Source organism: Carassius gibelio, chromosome B5 (assembly GCF_023724105.1).
Source record: "Carassius gibelio isolate Cgi1373 ecotype wild population from Czech Republic chromosome B5, carGib1.2-hapl.c, whole genome shotgun sequence".
Taxonomy (NCBI): domain Eukaryota; kingdom Metazoa; phylum Chordata; class Actinopteri; order Cypriniformes; family Cyprinidae; genus Carassius; species Carassius gibelio.
Genome location: NC_068400.1, coordinates 39665312 through 39686418, shown reverse-complemented (window position 1 = coordinate 39686418; position 21107 = coordinate 39665312). Strand labels below are relative to the sequence as shown.

Genomic DNA, 21107 nt, shown 5'->3' with positions numbered 1-21107 from the left:
GTGACAGATCCATGGCTGAACCTCCTAAATTCAGTGACAAAGCAGAACAATTTAAACACAGGTATGCTTGCACATTAATTTACATGCTCATGTAATTCTCTTATGAAATGAATTGTTTGACAAAAATTAAACAATAGCAAATATAGTTAGTTAGGTTAGATGCCATGTTGAATTTTATTTGGAAGAAAACGGCAAGGTACAGAATTACAGTCTTTACATTGGAAAACACTGTATAAAGGTAAAGGTCTTAGATAACATCATTTTTATCAAAATTAAAAAATATTTATTTGTGTTTTGTTTACTGATTTTTGTTTAGTTTTTTCAGTGTTGTTTAGTTGGTCAACTGAACAGTCTGTTAAACAGTTGTACAATCATTAAACTGTACTTATATCCCTCACAGGCTTGTTTACATTCCTGTTAAAAATCCTGTGCTATTCATTTTTTTATCACTTTTTTAAATCACTTTTTAAATCACATTTAAAAGTTATACTGAAGTCAAAGATTTCTCTGCATGTTCATTATAGCCCATATCTCTTAAAGTCTAAGAGTCCTGAGCAGAACTCAGCACTGAAACAAAGGCAGCATTAGAAATCACATAATCTCTTGAGGACGTAATTACTTTGTGACTGCAAAAAGAGTATGTTCTGTATAGTGTGAATCTAAGTAGTATAAATGCCATACATAAATGCCATTACTATCCTGTGGTCTCATGGGATAGTAAAGTGTTCATTAGGGCTGTGCGATATGGGCAGAAGAAAAAAAAATTAGCGATTTAAATTTTAATCACGATTTTGACAAACACAGATATGCTTTACAGTCATGAATGCATTCAGTATGAATTTGTAGGCGATTAAATTCAGAGCACAAAATGCATATCTATCTGCATATATACATACATATTTTGCTGATCTAAAACATTCACATGTACATTTATAGTAAACAGCGATTTCAGACAAAAAAAACTTCACAATTAATTATAATTAGTGTTTTAAAATACCAGAAACTAAGAAAGTGTTTTATTTTCTGTAGTGTGGAACATGAGGGCAAGTTTAGGATTACAGCTGGATTACGAAGATGTAGGTTTTCCCACACACAACTTTTTTTGTTGCATTATCTTTTTTCTTTCTCTAATCTTTGTTCTTGTGCTCAGGTACATGTGAGCTCATGCTAAGACCCCAACACAACAGTCTCTGTCTGGGGATAACAAAACTGTGATGTACCGTATCTTCCGGACTATAAGTCGCATTTTTTTCATAGTTTGGCTGGTCCTGCGACTTATAGTCAGGTGCGACTTATTTATCAAAATTAATTTGACATGAACCAAGAGAAAACATTAGCGTCTACAGCCGCGAGAGGGCGCTCTATGCTGCTCAGTGCTCCTGTAGCCTACACTGAAAACATAGGGCGCCCTCTCGCGGCTGTAGACGCTAATGTTTTCTCTTGGTTCTTGGTTCTAAATAAATGTGACTTATAGTCCAGTGCGACTTGCATATGTTTTTTTTTCCTCGTCATGACGTATTTTTGGACTGATGCGACTTATACTTAGGTGCGACTTATAGTCCGAAAAATACGGTATGTAGTAGAGGAGCAATCGTATCCAGACCATTCTGAGAGATTTGAGTGCTATCCTCAGGTTCTGTGCAGGGAGAGTGTCTGGATGCTGTTCCTGGGAGATTGAGTGGAGGAAGAAGAGCAAGGTCTAGGGTTCAGCCTCACATAAAGGAATCAGGATCAAAGGAGAGAGAAATGACTGTAAGTTTGGATCCAATGAGAAGTACTACTCAGTGTTTCTGTGCCAGATTGAGACATCCCCTGATGGAAAGAATGCAAATAACTATGGGAATGACATAAATAAATATAGTTTTATTATTACAAACACATAGAGCACAACTCTATCACAGACACTTGATACACTAACACACACACATAAAAATTGTGGAAACATAATTCCAATAATAACTGTAACTGCAAGCTATAACTCATAATATTTGTTTTTTTGTAACTTACTGTATGAGGGAATATTTTTTTTAATTTGAACTAGTTATTTTTTTCTGTTTTTCTTTGTACTACTTTATGGAAAGAAATTAATAGAACTTTTCAAAGAGATCTGTCTTTACAAAGATGTTTAAAGATGTTTAAGCAACACAAAAAATTTGATCAAACATGAAAACATCATAATACGTTTTCTCAAGATTATGATTTAGCAGTTTTTTCTTCTTTCAATCTGAACAAAAGCCACAATAAATGTACTATTACATCATGAATGAGTGAGTTTGTTTTATCAGGGAATAACTCAAGCTTTTAGATTTATTGGGCATTTGCATTAATACACACCTAAATAAAGCATTCACTTTTGTGTTTGTGTACAGTCATTACTACAACTTACCGATTGGAAAAATGAACTTAGTGTTGTTCCACATCTTCACTCTTGCTTTTGTGATAGTTTTACAGACACTAGGAATGAAACAGAAAGAATTTCACAAATCAAAATAGTTAAGTGCACACTAATATCTAGATAATGAAATAAACTTGTATTTAATTATATTTAAGATGAATAAATTGTAATTTTCAAATGATGTGAAATGACTCACACTCTGGAGGAATCTCTTTGCTGTTTCTTCTTTCTGGTGCGTTTAGTTTGCAATTTCACCAGAGGACATTAAATGGAGCAACAGAAACATTAAATTAAGAAAAGTCTGATTAAAAAATAACTCTTATTTGAATTGATGTACAGAACCTGAACCCATCACATCTAAAAATTATTTGACGTTGTTTACTGCATTGCTAGATATGTTTAATGCTCATTGTTAGAGGAGATTTTTAACTATAAATTCTGCTCAACTCAAATGCACCATCTCTGTCCTATCTGATGTTAGACTCACGTGCCAAACTATAAGATTTTGTCATTTTCTTTCTCTCTTCTTTACTCCATGTTCTTTGTATCTGTGGAAGTGAAGGAAACAGTGAAAATATATGATATTGTACATGATGGTATGCATGACATGAAAACACAATACATATTTTTTGTTAAAATAAATATAATTGCATCTTGTGAAGGAATATTTTGTGAATTACTTTTTGGTAGACATTTTGACCAGTGAACTTCATTTTTTGTTTTGTTTTCTCTGTATTACTTTACAGAAAGAAACGAATGAAGACATTTGTCTTTATATCGAAGTTGTTTAGAGTTGTGTAAAGTCAAACAGAGACACAGCAACCCATTTTTTCAGGGATAAGCAACACACAAAAGTGGATCCAATAGTGAAAACATCATAATAGGTTTTCTCAAGATCTTGATTTAGCAGTTGTTTTCTCCTTTTCTAATTTGTGAGAAACAAACAGTCAAATTAATTTATTTAATTCAAATTTGTGTGGTTTAGAAGGTATTTATGAAGGGGTTTTGTTTGATGCACAGTAAATTAGATAAATTTTCAGAACAATATTTTGTTTTGTTGTGAGAGTTGTCTATGAGGAAATGTCTTTTTACTTAGCTTTGGACAGACAGAATCTATGATAACATTTGATACACAGTACAGAGTAACTAATCAGGTTAAAATTGTACAATTATAGCAAAAATACAAACGTATTGTCTGCACACTGATGTAACTGCTCCATAAAAAATAATTTATTGCTGCCACTTTTCGACCATCAGGTCTTCGTCAGGCACAAATAACATTAACTGGTACAACTCTTTGACAGGTGATCATTCTAATATGAATCTACCTAATATTAATGCTGTTTTAGAATTTTCTCAACTCTAGAACTGAACACTTGAGGTTTACTATGGAGTGTGATACAGAGAATATCAGTTCCTCTTCAGGAACTCAGCTGCGTCGTGAACGTTTGGGGATAGCCTCCAGTGTAACGTCTCTGAATAACGTGTGTAATCAGTCCAATGGATGGGTGAGACGTCATAGGCGGGTGATGTCAGAGACCAGAAAACATAAAAGCATGAGCAGCGAATCCGGCAGTTAGTCTTCTGTTTTCAGCAAGCGCTCTGTGTGTGTGTCAGTCGCTATCTGTTTGTGAGTCTTATTTAGTGTCGTCTGTCCACTGATAAACTCCATTGTCAAAGCATCAATCAAATGAAGTTCTGAGCGAGAGCAGGCAGCATTCAGTGCGAGAAAAAAAGGGTAGGGACACACGCAGCTTGTGTGTTGTCTGCTTGAGAGTGAAGCATGCAGTGTCAGCTCTTGAGGGAGTTGACGGCTGCGATGCGAGCATTTTGCTTCACTCTCAGAAGGCTCTCTTTGAGGAGGTAGCCTTCACTGGTGTTTCTCGCAGTGCCAACCCCGCTTTCGCCGAGGTGGAGCGGTGGTTGTGCTCGCGGGTTTCACTTTTGGACCACTAGATCTGGCGACCACTCTCGGGGGTTTGGAAGCCTGCGTTTGCGGTACTTTCTCCCCGATGAGAGGGCGCGACACGCTGCCTGTTTTTCTCTGAGGAGATTGATGTGGAAGGTGTCGATGAGCTCACCAGTTGCACTAGCACCAGTTACACAAGCACCAGTTACACAAGCATATTATGCCTAATATTATAATAAGCAGCATTAATGAGGACAGGAGCTCGCGCAGTCGGCTCTCGGGGGGCTTTTTGTGCTTTTCTCGCTGTTAAGCGCTCCACTCTCGCCGGGCACGCTCCGAGGAGTGTGTCAGTGCATGCGATCTTGTTGTTGCAATCGCACTGCTGCTGAGGCACACCGGCGACCGCGATCGTGGGAATCACACATGATATGGCGAACGGGTTGGAGATGGCTCGTCCTATCTCCACCCATGTTCACTAGATCTAGAGCTCGTTCTCGAGGCTTGGAAGCCCACTCTGTGGTTTCTTCGCCCTCTGAGGCAGAGCTCGCTGCTGCTGCATGATCTCAAGCCGGGCACGCTCTGAGGAATGTGTCGAGGTGGTCCTTCTTTGGGATGCAGAGTCCAGGTCCTACAGCCGGTACTTCACTGTTCCGAGGAAGGATGAGGTGTTGTGTCCTTTTTTATATCTGTGCTTTTTGAAGCGCTCAGTCAGGGGACTAAAATTCAGCACGCTTGCACAGGCAAAGTCCGAGGACTGGTGTGTCACGATCTATCAAAAAAATCGGAGATTGCGGGGTCTGATGGCAGCTTCGTTCAACGTGAATACTATTGGCCTGCTTAGGGCTGGGCGATATGGAGCAAAAAATATATCTCGATTTATTTTTCTATATCTCGATATACGATATATATCTCGATATCTTTACAGGAAAAATAACCCCCAAAAAACTACTGCAAAAACAAATATGGCAAATATTACATGTTAAGGGGCCTATGAAACATTTTATTTTTTTCTTCACCATATGTTTTATTGTTACCTAATTCTGTGTTTTAGCATGTGCAATTATTTAAATGCATAAAAACAACTTAATTAGTTAAAAACAATTCTTAAAATAGCCTTATGTGAAATGTTTTTTTTCCCTTCAGAAATTCTGTGTATTTACATTTTTCTGATTATCAAATGAAGGCATAAAACATTCATTTAATTTATCTTTTAATTATTTAAAATTAAGCAAACTTTATTTTTTGGTAAACAAAGGGGATTTACTATTAAAAATAAAACATGGGAGAAATGTTGTGTGATTATTCCTTATAAAATTATGTTCGTTTCATTTTAATAGTAGTAGTAGTGGGCTATCTACATTCTGCTGTACAATAGTAATAGATTTCTGTCAAATACTTTTATTTTGACGGGTTTACCTTTACAGTTCTGTGTATGTGATACCACAGTCTATGATGTGATATGAGCTAGTCTTACTCAAATCAAACGGTCAGATGCTCATGAAGTGACTCTCAGTGCAGTTCTGGAGATGTTCCTCATGTGTTCACGTCTTTATTTAGAGAGAGGAAAGACAATGAAATCAGCGCGAGCGTTATGCGAGCTTCCGTGTTTAATGAATGAAGACGCGCTTCTGCTCCATTCGTTGACACAGACACGCAGAACATGCAGGATTCATATTTAAATAGACTTTTCCGGGTTAATATTTGCAGATATTAGTCAATTTCGTGATTTGATGTAAGTGCATGACCGACTTTTGATTAATTCATTTAAAATTTGACCAATTCCGTGACACTCCGCGTTAAACTGTAAATTCCATTTTTATGACTGGATTCCGCGATTCCGTCCGCGTTTCATTGGGCCCTACAGTAGACATCTGCCTGCCGTTCGCCCTACGCCTTAAAACTGAAGTATCTCCATATAATGGAGCCAGTTGTCTTTTTTTTTTGACTAGTTCTCTACACGCAAGGTGAGAGGGGACAAAAGCAAGGAGGCGGGGGCGAGCACAGCACAGGGAAGGCAAACAAGCAAAGTGGCGGAATCAGAATATAAACAATATATCGATATATACGATATGTCAAAATCCATATCGTGTTTAAAAAATATCTCGATATATTTTAAATATCGAGATATCGCCCACCCCTAGGCCTGCTGTACATGAGACCCCTACAGTGGTGGCTCAAGACCAAGGGGTTCTCCCTGAGGGGAAACCCACTTTGCATGCTAAAGGTCACGCCGCGGTGCCTACATGCCTTAGACATGTGGAGAAAACCTTGGTTCTTGTCTCAGGGCCTAGTGCTGGGAGCTCCTTTTCACCACGTAATGCTAGCGACAGATGCATCCCTCACCAGCTGGGGTGCGGTCATGAGTTGCCACCCTGCCTATGGTCTGTGGAGTGGCCGCCATCCGACATGGCATATCATCTGTCCAAGGATGCTGGCCGTGCTTCGACCACTATTACTTTGTCCCAGACCTAAGAGGTCACCATGCTGTGCACCGAAAACACATTAGTGGTCTCTTACATCAACCATCAAGTTGTTCTGCGCTCACGCTGTTTATACAAACTTGCGTACCAAATCCTTGTGTGGTCCCAGGGCGAACTCCTCTTGCTGAGAGCAGTCCACAATTCCTGGGCATCTTAATATAGGAGCAGACATACTGTTGAGGCAGGGGCCGAGGCCCGGGGAACAGAGTTGGAGATGTTGGCAGACTATGGTGGATCTGTTTGCGAGTTGAGAGACACTGAACTGTCTCCTCTGCCTTCCCCTGACTCATCCAGCTCCACCGGGGCTGGACGCAATGGTACAGACGTGGCCGAGGCTTCATCTGTACATTTTTCCCCTGATTGCTCTGCTCCCGGGAGTTCTGGAGAGAGTGTGCTGGGACGGAGTCCAGCTGCTGTTAGTAGCCCCTTTCTGGCCGGGCCGGGTATGGTCCCTGGGCCTGATTTCTCTTTTTGACGGCACTCCATGGGAGGTTCCCGTCAGGAGAGATCTCCTCTTGCAGGTGGAGGGTGCAACCCTACATGGAACTTAGAGGCTGTCGGTGTGGTCTCTCAGGAGGCACAACTCTTAGCTTCCGGTCTCTCAACCGAGGTTGTTGAGACCGTTCTCCAATCCAGCGCTCCATCAATGAGGAAACTGTATGCCTTGAAGTGGAAGCTTTTTACTTCTTGGTGCGGAGACCGCCAACTCGACCCAGTTAACTGCCCGTTTGGTACAGGGCTGGAGTTCCTGCAGGCTCTCCGCAGGGTTGACTGACTCTGAAGGTCTCTGAAGGTCTACGTGGCGGTCATGGTGGCCTACCGCGCCACTCTCTGTGGCCAGTCAGTGGGCAGAAACCCTTTGGTTACATATTTCCTCCATGGTATGCTGAGGCTGAGGCCTCCGGCCAGGAAAAGCTAAAGCTAAGCGGTGATCAGGATGCTATACTAAGGCTCGAGTCCTCCGATCTCCCCTCCCCTGGGGTCAAGACTAACTCCTTCTGAAGTTTGGCCATTGGACGGGTTGTCCCCGATTACTGTCAGGCTCCTGTCTCCTTCTCTTGCTTTAGCTGTGCTCTTCCACACTAGGCAGAGATTTGAAGTCTGGCGGTGTGGGCATTCTCGTTCCCCAAATGTTCTCCATGCAGCTTGAGTACGTATGTAACCCTGGTTCCTCTACGTAACCTTAGATGTTTTTCTTGATGTAAAGGTACACATTTCTGAGGGTAAACTTCAAACTGAATTGTACCATAAACCAACAGATCATAATACGATTTTAAGAGGGGATAGTTTCCATCCAAAACCTCTTATTAAAAGCCTACCTATTAGCCAGTTTAAGCGTGTGCACAGAGTGTGTAGCATTAAAGAATCTTACTCTCGATGGTCCGATGGTTCGACATCAAGATTTCTACATCGTGGTTACCGTAGGGAATGGATAGAAGAAGCTAAGAGTAAATTTTATGATACATCTCAAACACGGTGTCTATGTGCTGTGAGCAATAAAACACTATAAGGCAATGCCCTATTTGTTCAGTTATAGGTATTCAGCATTAGGTGGAGAATTTCATAAAGTTCTTTACAGGCATTGGCATATTGTTTCTAGTGATCCTTATTTCTCTCATGTTTTCAAGGATGGCCCCTGTTTGGTTTTTAAATGTCAAATTAACATACGTGACATGCTTGTAAGATCGGAGTTCCCATCTAGTGTTGTGAAACCTGTCACTCTTAAAGGCTGATTTATTCACCTCTCCAAATATCTAACACTGCGTCAATTCTACATGGACTGCAAGCGCTGTGATTGATCTGCTAGAACCCCCCCCCCTTATGTGCTAGAGTTTTGTGTGTGTTTATAATGTGCATTTTAATATATTTTAATGTTATACCTTCTTACATAAAATAGAACAAAGCAAAGAACAAGTGTCTTACCATTTATTATACTACATAGCATTATACATCAGTAGTTTACAAAGGGAATGTTTTTGGATTTATACTCTAAATACGTAGTCATCTTTTGGGTTAGATTAAGAATTTTATATTTGTTTATTTGTTTATTTATTTGGGTCCCCATTAGCTTCCACAATGTGGTTGCTAGTCTTCCTGGGGCCCATATTTTTTCATCTGTCTTCAGTATTGTTTGAATATTTTGAGTGATTATTGATCTGTATTGAGATATTTGTTTATTCGATTTTAAGTTTGTATTTGACCTGTATTGATTTTTATATTTATTTGAGTTTTATGTGGTGTTTCCTTTTTTTCTTTTCTTTCTCACTCTTGCTTTCTCTCTCTCTCTCTCACTTTTTTTTATTTATTTTTTTGTGGGCGTGTACCTGCGTAAGTGATTGAATGTGACTAATTAGAATGGTCACCTGTTACTTATTAAGAGTTTATGTCCAGTTTATGTAATTTGTGTCTGACGAAGACCTGATGGTCGAAACGTTGCAGCAATAAATTATTTTTATGGAGCAGTTACATAAGTGTGCCGACAGTACGTTTGTTTTTTCCTATAGTTTTTTTTCTTCTTTCTCCTGTACCTGAGCCCTGTGTGGGTTCGTGGGATGTGTGCAACATTTTTATACTTTGGTATTTGAATTTGTACAATTACCACATAAAGTTTCAAGATTTTTGGATTGAAGATATATGCTCCTGCTGCTGCTCCTACTGCTGCTACCACTGCTCCTGCTCCCGCGACCACTGCTCCTGTTCCTGTTCCTGCTGCTGCTCCTGCTGCTGCTACCATTGCTCCTGCTCCTGCGACTACTGCTCCTGCTCCTGCTCCTGCTGCTGTTACCACTGTTGCTGCTACCATTGCTCCTACTCCCAATGCTGCTCCAAGTAGTGCTCCTTTTCCTGTGTCTCTGTTCCTAAAGCCACCCTGTAACACTTTACAACAAAGTTTAATTTATTAATAATAAACTAAATGGGTTAACATTTGTTAATAAGACATAATGTAAAATGTGTAAAACATTTACTAATTTTAGTTAAATTGTGAATTGTAAATTTCATTGTTTACTAATTGTTTATTACAATTAAAAGTTGTTGATAAAAATGTTGATATTATTTAATGGACCTAAAGCTAATATAAACAGTTGTATTTTTTTATGAACTAATATTAACAAATATTGATAAATATAGTAACAAATGTATAACACATTGTATTATGCATGCATTAACTAATGGTAATTCATGGAATCTTAGTGTTGCCAGTTATTTGTTGACATAGAGCAATAAACATGACCAAATCAGACAGGTTGCGTAATTTTTCTTAAATCATATCACAGTCTGTCTTTTTACATATTTACGTTTTTTTTTATTCACTGTTTGATCTAACAGACCAAAAAACATCTCATGAGTATTAAGTCTTAAATTTAGATGTTTCCACGGAATGTTAAAAATGAGTGTGCTGAGATAATACAGAACAAAATGAAATGATAAAATACTCACATTCTAGTCTAATTGTTATCTCCTCTGTTTTGTCTGTACTGATGACCTGACAAAGATAATCTCCCACATCTGACTGTCCAATGTCTCGCAGTTGTAAGGACACATTTCCTCTGTCCAGCTCCTCAGTGAACAGATTCACTCTGCCCTTGTAGCTCATCCCCTCTGTCACCTGTCTGTTCTTATAGAGACACACACAGTCTGTCTCTTTGAACCACCTGATCTCCATGTCAACAGCACTGATTTCAGGTGACAGTTGACATGTCACAATGAAGTCAGTGCCCCATTCAACTTTATTTTCTTCAACTGTTTGAAGAACAAGTTGAAAATCATCTGTCAGGGAAAAGAGGGACAAGTATACAGTCATAATCTTTAAACTTGTTGCTATGTTTAAAATGCTTCATGTTTGAATGTGTTTGATATGAGATACTGATCACTGCACGGTATACAATTTATATTACTATTTAAAAAAATTAGCAAATCGAGGCAACTAAATAGTAAATTGTGCGCACTATTTTTAAATCGAGTGAACAAAATTGTTAATTGAGGGTACGAATTAGTAAATTGTGCACACGATTTAGCCTACTATTTTTATAATATGTCTAAATCTGTGTTAGTGAGCACTTCTCCTCTGCCGAGATAATCCATCCACCTTACACGTGTGGCATATCAAGATGCTGATTAGACACATGATTATTGCACAGCTATGCCTTAGGCTGACCACAATAAAAGGCCACTCTAAAAAAAGTAGAGTGCAGTTTTATCACACAGCACATTGCCACAGATGTCACAGTTTTGATGGAGCTTGCAATTGGCATGCTGACTGCAGGAATGTCCAGCAGAGCTGTTGCCTGTGAATTGAATGTTCATTGCTCTACTATAAGCCGTCGCCAAAGACGTTTCAGAGAATTGGTCAGTACATCCAACCAGCTTCACAACCATAGAACACATCGAGCCTCTTCATCTCCAAGATTGTCTGAGACCAATCACCCGGAAAGCTGCTGCAACAATCGGTTTGCATAACCAAAGAATTTCTGCACAAACTGTCAAAAACCATTTTAGGGAAGCTCATCTGCATGCTCGTCATCCTCATCGGGGTCTCGACTTGACTGCAGTTCGTCATCGCAACAGACTTGAGTGGGCAAATGCTCACATTTGATGGCGTCTGGCACTTTTGGATGAATCCTTGTTTTCACTATACAGGGCAGATGGCAGACAGCATGTATGGCATTATGTGGGTGAGCAGTTTGCTGATGTCAATGATGTGGATCAACTGGTCCATGGTGGTTGTGGGGTTATGGAATGAGCAGGCGTATGTTATGGACAATGAAAACAGGTGCATTTTATTGATGGTATTTTGAATGCAGCATGATAATGCACTGCCTCATGTTGCAAGGATCTGTACACAATTCCTGGAAGCTGAAAACCTCCCAGTTCTTGCGCGGCCAGCATACTCACCGGACATGTCACCCTTTGAGCATGTTTGGAAAATCCTCTGGATTGGCGTATATATGACAGCGTGTTCCAGTTCCTGCCAATATCTAGCAACTTCGCATAGCCATTGAAGAGGAGTGGACCAACATTCCACAGGCCACAATGAACAACCTGATCAACTCTATGTGTAGGAGATGTGTGCAAATGGTGGTCACACCAAATACTGACTGATTTCCGTCCCCCCTGGACCCACCAATAAAATAAAACTGTGTATTTAAAAGTGGCATTTTATTGTGGCCAGCCTAAGGCACACTTGTGCAATAATCAAGCTGTCTAATCAGCATCTTGATGTTCCACACCTGTGAGGTGGATGGATTATCTTGGCAAAGAAGAAGTGCTTACACAGATTTAGACAATATTTGAGAGAAATAGGCCTTTTGTGTACATAGAAAAAGTCTTAGATCTTTGAGATCAGCTCATGAATAATGGGGGCAAAAACAAGTGTTGCGTTTATAATTTTGTTCAGTGTAGTGAAAGTACCACTGCTGTACATTGTTAGTAAATTAAAAACAAACAAAAAAATTGCCTAGCAAAGAATTATTTTAGAACTTACTTTCGTTTGCTTCAGCCATTTTCCTCTCCTAAAAAGGCAGAAAAATATTAGTTGAGAATCCACAGAATCTCTCACATCACTGCAAACACACTGACCTTATTACTACAAAAGATTCTGTTGACACACAGAGAAACAGTTTATATAGATGAGTTTAGCAGTAGAACAGTGGATATTATGTTTCTCACCTTTATTGTTCTTCAGCGATGTCCAATCAGATTCTCCAGGTTAAAGGTTAAACCGTCTCTCAGTTGTTAAGTAAAATATGTGGATTACTTCACACACTGCAAATTAAATCTAGCAAAATGAAAGAAAATAAAACAGTGCTAAAAATGTTAACACAATCGATAGTACAGAATAAATTCAGATCTGAAGGAAATGTTCCATAATAGTATCTGATGGTCTTGCAGTAGCCTAACAAGCAAATTTCTCGGTCCTATTCTACTCAGTTGTCTTCCATTCATGATTAATGAATATAAAATTAATTCTCATCACAAAATCCAGTAAAGCATACTGTATATGAACTGATCACATGAACATAAGCAGCAGTTGTTAATAGGAACCAACAGGTACAGTGTATAAACATTTAGACATAAGCATATAATTCTCTATGTAATATAAACATCTGAGCATCTATATGTATTTGCATGTTGAAAGACTAAAGTAAATGTTATCTACAGAAAAACAGAGACTAACCAGAAAATGAAACAAGTTTATTTATATTAATATTTTAAAATGTAGTTTATTAATAGTTTGATGATTCATATTAATATGTACGACAACGTTTTAGTGCAACGTTGAAAAAAAAGTAAGATTACGAGATTTAAGTAGAATAAAGTCGAAATTACGAGAATAAGGCAAACATAATGAGAATAAAGTCTTAATAGGCCTACTACGAGAATAAAGTCGAAATGTTTCGAGAATAAAGTCGAAATATTACGAGAATAAAGTAAAAATGTTTCCAGAATAAAGTCGTACTACTACTACGACAATAAAGTCAAAATATTTAGAGAATAAAGTCGAAAGCTGGGCTTAAATACATGAAGAAATACATGGTGCTTTATAAAGTGCTGAATAATTTTTGGTCCCAATTTTATATATAGAGAGAGATATACGTTTTTGGTTTGACTGTGCATAAATTCTTATTAAAACTACAAAGTAATTCAGTCAAGAGCAGTGAGTGATTTTCTGTCTTTCATTTTCTTAATGGATTAACATTACAGCAGTTAGTAGCTAAATAAGGGGCGGTCAAGAGACAATAGCCCTATTCGGACGGGACTAGTTTTACAGGGGGTCGTTAGAGAAATCTGCGTTTCACAGACGTACTTGGTGATTTTAATCCCGTCCGAATCTGCCACGTCTGTGTTTTTCTCAAACAACCTCTGTGATAATTCCAGAGCAAATTACCTACTGTTTTTCAGCAAACTCAGTGATCCTCTGAGAAAACTAATCCCGTCCGAATGCGAATGTCTGTGATTGTCGGTGATATTTTATTTCACAACGCGTTTCCTTTTGTGTTTTGGCCAACGTGAATTACCATAGATGCTCTTACCTCGCGGATGTTTTATATATTTGCTTAGCGGCAAATAAATAATAAAAAAATTATAATAAAATCAAGAGCAAGATCACGTAAACTGCTAATACCGTCTATTGTAATATCAGCATCAGGTAAGATAACTCACGTTCATTTATCCACTCATTTACATAATGTTTTAATTGCATATGTACCTTTATGAAATTAAACATACGGTAGGTTTAGCCTACTACACACACACAAAAACTGAAAACAAGTTAAACTAAAGGAACCACACATTAACATTTAGTATTTATTGTGTTATAATACTAATGGCAATCATTCTGAATGAATGCAATGCACGCATACAGAGCGCGTGATCGCTGTGACTATGGAATTAGAATTGTGTCTTTATAACATGCAAGAAAATAAAAGATCTGAGAGAAAAAAAAAAGTTTGAGAGAAAAAGTTATCACACTGATAGCAAAAAAACATTTCATGAGAGAAAAAAGAATATTTGAGAGAAAAAGTTTTCATGCCAATAGCAAAAAATAATAATATTTGAGACTAAAAAAAGTTTTGAGAGAAAGTATTTTCTCATAGAACATACAAAAATATACATTTGAAATTTTTTTTATTATTTCTGAGAAAAAAAATCTCTCTCAAAATACTTTGAAAAAAACTCTCAAATATATATTTTTTGCTATCAGTGTGAAAATATTTTCTCTAAAAAAAAAAAGTGTTTCTCTCGAAACGCTTTTCTTTGCTCTTGATGCAATTTCTTGCTCTCGTGTCAGGATTTTTCTTTCACTGTGAGAATTGTGTCATGGGCGGGGCCACGTTCCTATTGGCCAGTCGGGTGAGCATCGTCTTGTCTTGGGAGTCGAACTGAATCATTACACCATTGTTATGTTATGCCTAGTTAAGTTGAGCACGGACACTCCAATGTTTGGGTAAGATGATGACACACAGCTGGCTGAGCAAGTTCAGTATCACTGAAGATTAAACATTAAAAAATAGCACTCATATTCATGAATTTATGTGTATTATATTATTTGCTTGCTAATCGCCAGTGCTTTAAGTCGCCCAAAAGAGGTGCCGGTACTCTATTATAGCATATATATATATATATATATGTTTTTTTTATGACTCCCCTCATCCCCATTGTAAAAAGAAAAAAACATAAAAAAACAATGACAGTTGTAACAGTGCATAAATCAGACCTTAACTCTAATGAGCTTAAACTTATTTTTGTTCACAGTGCCCGAACTGTCAATCACTCCTGTACGCGTGCATCACTGACTGTCCTCATCGCAGCTGCAGCATCTTGCGCTCTCTTCATCAAGCTTTAAAACAAAAAGGGGACAAAACGGTCGTATCGTCTTCGTGCATATGGATTAATTAGATAAATAAATAAATAAATTCGTGCCTAGCCGCCTACGGTATTTTTCTTTAGAACTTAGAGAAAAGATGCTGCAGCCAATGAGCAGCCGGCGGGGGCTGGTTGCAGGACGACTCAACCTCCGCAGACAGTTTTTAATGTTTATCAGACAATAACTACTCAAGATTTTGCTTTAGTATAATTTTCGGGACAATTAGGGCCAGATTCGGGATTCTGGACAACAGTTTAGATTTCGGGACTGTCCCGAATTTTTCGGGATGTCTGGTCACCCTTCCTGAAAGAGCTGCTGCATTACTTCATTAGCTTGCGTCTGCCCTGCAAGGATATCACACAGACTTGGTAAAGAGTCAGCAAGCGTGTCATCAGATTCTGACCGTGCTATTCTTATAATAATCGGAGTCTGAAGTTAGGAGAGCATAGGTGTTGTTCACTGACTTTGAATATCACAGACGTGAGCGAGCGCGTATCATACGTTTTCTCCGGCCACGCTGAGTTGTAATTGACAGCGGGAAAAGCGACGCAATCGCATGCGCTTTTCAATAGTGAAACTCATGGGTTCATGGTAGAGGTGTGCGATACCGCTAGATTTGGTATCGATCCGATACCAAGTAAATACAGGGCCAGTATCGCCGATACCAATACCAATACTTTTTAATAATTAAGGTGGATGCGTCTTCAACCTAAATCTAAATGAATTTTCATGACTTTTAATTGTTTTTGTGATTTGCATTTTGGGTTATTAATCAGTACTACAAAAGCTTTTGTTCAGAAACAACTTTTGGTTACTTCTGTTTTATTTAAATAAACAAAGTTACAAAATTATTACTTCACAAATATAAAAAAAAATGTAAAAACAAATTCTCTTTTCAAGTAGCATGTTAATAAAAAAATGTTTCTCCTCTTTAGTGCACTTCTTTTCAGAATTTTTTTCTAAAATAAAGTCACAAAGTTTTACTTCACAATGTAAAACAAATTCTTCTTGTACAAAATTCCTGAAGCCGACATCTTCCACTATGGAAAGAGGCTGCAGGTCCTTCACAATCATTTCTGATAGGCGCCTTGTAATATCCACTGCTCTTGGAGAATCAGCTATTGATAAAATAATAAATAATAAAAATAATTAAGTCTGGTGCACATCTATGTGTAGTTTAAATATAGAAACTAGTATCACTTTCACAGCTAACACAAAAAGGGTAGATCGGCCTGAAAATACAGCCATACAACGCTCCTCTTTCTCTCCGCCTCTGACTGACTGCTGTTAGAAATGCGCGGCTGAGCGGTGCGCGCGCCTGACTGCTGGTGGTAGCCATAGACAGTAAAAGAAAGTAGCGCTAGTGGTGAGTCACGTGACGGTACAACACAGGAGAGGGGGAGGAGAGCAGTGTCGAGCACGAGCAGCACTCTTGAGAGCTTGCTCTGCTCTGTGACAGTAGCAGCATTTTGACAAACACGGCCAGGTCGCAAAACGAGAGAAACTGAAACTTAAGTATCGATATTTTCCCGTTGGTATCGATCAATACCGATACCAACGTTGGTATTGATATTATCGATATTAGTATCGATCTGCCCACCTCTAGTTTATGGGTAATGTAGTCTCCGCTCTCGGTGAGACGAATTATGAAGCTTGCATTGTGAAGGGCGCTCTGAAAAGCGGCAGCGCAGGTAAAAGATTAAAGCCTCTATTGAAACAGATGTCCAAATGAGCGTACCGGTACGCTAAAAGCACGTTCTGGGCGCACGGAGAGGTGGCGGTACGCTCAAGAGCTATATTTGGAAGTGGCAGTACGGAGTACAGGTGTGTACCGGCCCACTTAAAGCACTGCTAATCGCTAGTAAAGCTAACCAGCCATCATGCTAGGTAAACCTGCAAACTCACCTGGCTTATACTATGTTTAAATCAAATGCCAAATTAATGTTTTGATTTAGATAGTTTCACGCCTTATTTAGTGAGTAGTGAGCTAGTTTCTACCTTTGCACTTGCTAGCCTCAAAGCACCTGAAGAGTAACTGCTTGTTCATACAACCTCCCGTACAACTTTCAACTAACGTTAGTATGCATGGAAGGTGGCAACCCTACAACTAGCTAACGTTAGACAGTGATTGATATACCGTTTGAAAGATTTAAAAGAAAAAACAGTACAGGCACAAACATATTTGTGGGTTGCTAATGTAAGAGTTAGTCCTAGACCTGCAATTTACCTTGTCAGCTCTAGACCTCGGCTAGATGGTAAAAAAATATTTAGAATAAGCCCCGTGTAGCTGAGTTTGCGAGCTATACATGCAGTGTAGCTAAACATGTAGTGCAACAACCATACAAAGACTATTTTAAACAAAACTAGGTGGGACACTTTCAAACGGTATATCAATCACTGCTCACTACTCACTAAATAAGGCGTGAAACTATCTAAATCAAAACATTAATTTGGCATTTGATTTAAACATAGTATAAGCCAGGTGAGTTTGCAAGTTTACCTAGCATGATGGCTGGTTAGCTTTACTAGCGATTAGCAGTGCTTTAAGTGGGCCGGTATACACACCGGTACTCCGTACTGCCACTTCCAAATATAGCTCTTGAGCGTACCACCACCTCTCTGTGCACCCAACGTGCTTTTAGCGTACCGGTACGCTCATTTGGACATCTGTTTCAATAGAGGCTTTAATCTTTTGCCTGCGCTGCCGCTTTTCAGAGCGCCCTTCACAATGCAAGCTTCATAATTCGTCTCACCGAGAGCGGAGACTACATTACCCATAAACCCTTGAGTTTCACTATTGAAAAGCGCATGCGATTGCGTCGCTTTTCCCGCTGTCAATTACAACTCAACGTGGCCGGAAAAAACGTGTGATACGCGCTCGCTCAGCTCTGTGATATTCAAAGTCAGTGAACAACACCTATGCTCTCCTAGCTTCAGTCTCTGATTATTATAAGAATAGCACGGTCAGAATCTGATGACACGCTTGCTGACTCTTTACCAAGTCTGTGTGATATCTTTGCAGGGCAGACGCAAGCTAATGAAGTAATGCAGCAGCTCTTTCAGGAAGGGTGACCAGACATCCCGAAAAATTCGGGACAGTCCCGAAATCTAAACTGTTGTCCAGAATCCCGAATCTGGCCCTAATTGTCCCGAAAATTATACTAAAGCAAAATCTTGAGTAGTTATTATCTGATAAACATTAAAAACTGTCTGCGGAGGTTGAGTCGTCCTGCAACCAGCCCCCGCCGGCTGCTCATTGGCTGCAGCATCTTTTCTCTAAGTTCTAAAGAAAAATACCGTAGGCGGCTAGGCACGAATTTATTTATTTATTTATCTAATTAATCCATATGCACGAAGACGATACGACCGTTTTGTCCCCTTTTTGTTTTAAAGCTTGATGAAGAGAGCGCAAGATGCTGCAGCTGCGATGAGGACAGTCAGTGATGCACGCGTACAGGAGTGATTGACAGTTCGGGCACTGTGAACAAAAATAAGTTTAAGCTCATTAGAGTTAAGGTCTGATTTATGCACTGTTACAACTGTCATTGTTTTTTTATGTTTTTTTCTTTTTACAATGGGGATGAGGGGAGTCATAAAAAAAACATATATATATATATATATATATATATATATATATATATATATATATATATATGCTATAATAGAGTACCGGCACCTCTTTTGGGCCACTTAAAGCACTGGCGATTAGCAAGCAAATAATATAATACACATAAATTCATGAATATGAGTGCTATTTTTTAATGTTTAATCTTCAGTGATACTGAACTTGCTCAGGCAGCTGTGTGTCATCATCTTACCCAAACATTGGAGTGTCCGTGCTCAACTTAACTAGGCATAAGGCAGAGGCGGCATCTATGCAGGTGAACCGAACAATGGTGTAATGATTCAGTTCGACTCCCAAGACAAGACGATGCTCACCCGACTGGCCAATAGGAACGTGGCCCCGCCCATGACACAATTCTCACAGTGAAAGCAAAATCCTGACACGAGAGCAAGAAATTGCATCAAGAGCAAAGAAAAGCGTTTCGAGAGAAACACTTTTTTTTTTTTAGAGAAAATATTTTCACACTGATAGCAAAAAATATATTTGAGAGTTTTTTTCAAAGTATTTTGAGAGATTTTTTTTCTCAGAAATAATTAAAAAAATTTCAAATGTATATTTTTTTATGTTCTATGAGAAAATACTTTCTCTCAAAACTTTTTTTAGTCTCAAATATTATTATTTTTTGCTATTGGCATGAAAACTTTTTCTCTCAAATATTCTTTTTTCTCTCATGAAATGTTTTTTTGCTATCAGTGTGATAACTTTTTCTCTAAAACTTTTTTTTTTCTCTCAGATCTTTTATTTTCTCGCATGTAATAAAGACACAATTCTAACTCCATATGTGACGCCCAGATGCACAAATCAGACCCTCCCACCTCTGTAAAAAACACGGAGATGTTAGTCCCGTCCGAATTGGTACATGAAAATCGCAGACGTCAGGTGGTAAGAATCGAAACTCAAACGTAGTTTAGAAAACGAGTCCCGTCCGAATAGGGCTGGGAAACTGTTTAATTTAATGAAATGTTTCACAGAAATACAGCGATCTGATCATTAAAGAGCTTGAAAAACACATTATTGTAAGACCAATAATTTGTGTTTCGCTATAAAACTGATTTTGAAAGCTGAGACATTAAAAGTATGTTTATCAAAAACACGCATCTTATTGCTATTGGGTGGCTGGCGAGCTACAAATAAAGAATACAATGGAAGATATGAAATATTATTAGCAAGAATACTGTTCTCGCGATTATGACACATGGTATGATTTCTGCTAATAATCCCACATATATTTGAAGTGTATTAAAAAAAAAGTTAAATAAGAGAGCTACAGCGCCCCCCAAAGGAATGTCGATTGGGTGTGTGAGCTGATGTTAAGATAAAAATTTGTTCCTGTTCTGTCTATTAGTAAATATAATATTCTTGATATTAAACTGTTTCTGCGAGTCATTAAAACAGACTCTTCCTCATCCCAGTAAGATGATGCGGCCGCTCGGAATCAACAATATTAAAATCAATCCCGGTAGTTTGCAACTTCTCCTGTTGCTCTCAATCCGGGACATTTGCATGAGCAATAAAGGCCACTCTCAAAATAATATAACATTAATTTATACGATTTAAATTATCTAAATATTTCGACTTTATTTTCGTAATATTATGTCTTTATTCCAGAAGTATTTCGACTTGATTTTCGAAATATTACGACTTTAATATCGTAATCCTAGAAAAAAAATTCAAAGTGGCACTAAAACGTAATGTCTTAACATTATTAACCAACGAAACAAAGATATTCTTACAGAAAACGGTTATAATTATAAAGGTTATAATTATAAGGTTTCGCTTGGAATTTAGTTCGACGAATAGTGAGGTGGCATGCCAAATTGCCGTGTCCTCGGTTATTAGTACGAAGAATTAGCCTTTATTCTTACCTTAACTTGTCGTCACACAAATATGAGCCTTTTCAGAATATATGTATGGCCAGTTTTATCCTGATATGCACAAATTTCGCATATTGTTGTCCAGTATACCCAAACAGTAAAGGTCAAGGCATAGTTTGGTTTCACTTTCACGTACACTTGCTTACACAATGATGATGATGACGCAGGCTTAACTTTCTTTCTTTCTTTCTTTCTTTCTTTCTTTCTTTCTTTCTTTCTTTCTTTCTTTCTTTCTTTCTTTCTTTCGTTCTTTCTCTTTCTTTCTTTCTTTCTTTCTTTACTTAGCCTACTAAAAATGCATGTATAGTTCCGAATTATATTTTAACTATTTCACAGAACACAACTTTCTGATGTTGTCTAAATCTTCTTACTATACCCTATGTAGTATTCATAAAGCAGTCCATCAAATGAGTAGTCTATACTGTTTTAATAGTCAGTATTTATTTTATAGTTAGCAAA

At 38.3% G+C, this 21107-nt stretch overlaps 1 protein-coding gene across 2 annotated transcripts; it reads right to left on the bottom strand.

The window, feature by feature from the left end:
- Positions 1-150: 150 nt before the first annotated feature.
- LOC127957995 (uncharacterized) lies at positions 151-20784 on the bottom strand. 2 transcript variants are annotated; one of them, XM_052556768.1, is made up of 9 exons: positions 20640-20784; positions 12452-12560; positions 12267-12294; positions 10223-10552; positions 9384-9661; positions 2883-2943; positions 2592-2624; positions 2387-2454; positions 151-1812 (listed from the first exon to the last, which is right to left on the bottom strand). In XM_052556768.1, the coding sequence occupies exons 3-8, from the start codon at positions 12283-12285 to the stop codon at positions 2423-2425; spliced, it is 753 nt and encodes a 250-aa protein (XP_052412728.1). In that variant the 5' UTR covers positions 12286-12294; positions 12452-12560; positions 20640-20784; the 3' UTR covers positions 151-1812; positions 2387-2422. The 2 variants fall into 2 exon arrangements, with proteins under 2 accessions (XP_052412728.1, XP_052412729.1); XM_052556769.1 differs by having other exon boundaries at positions 151-1711.
- Positions 20785-21107: the final 323 nt, after the last annotated feature.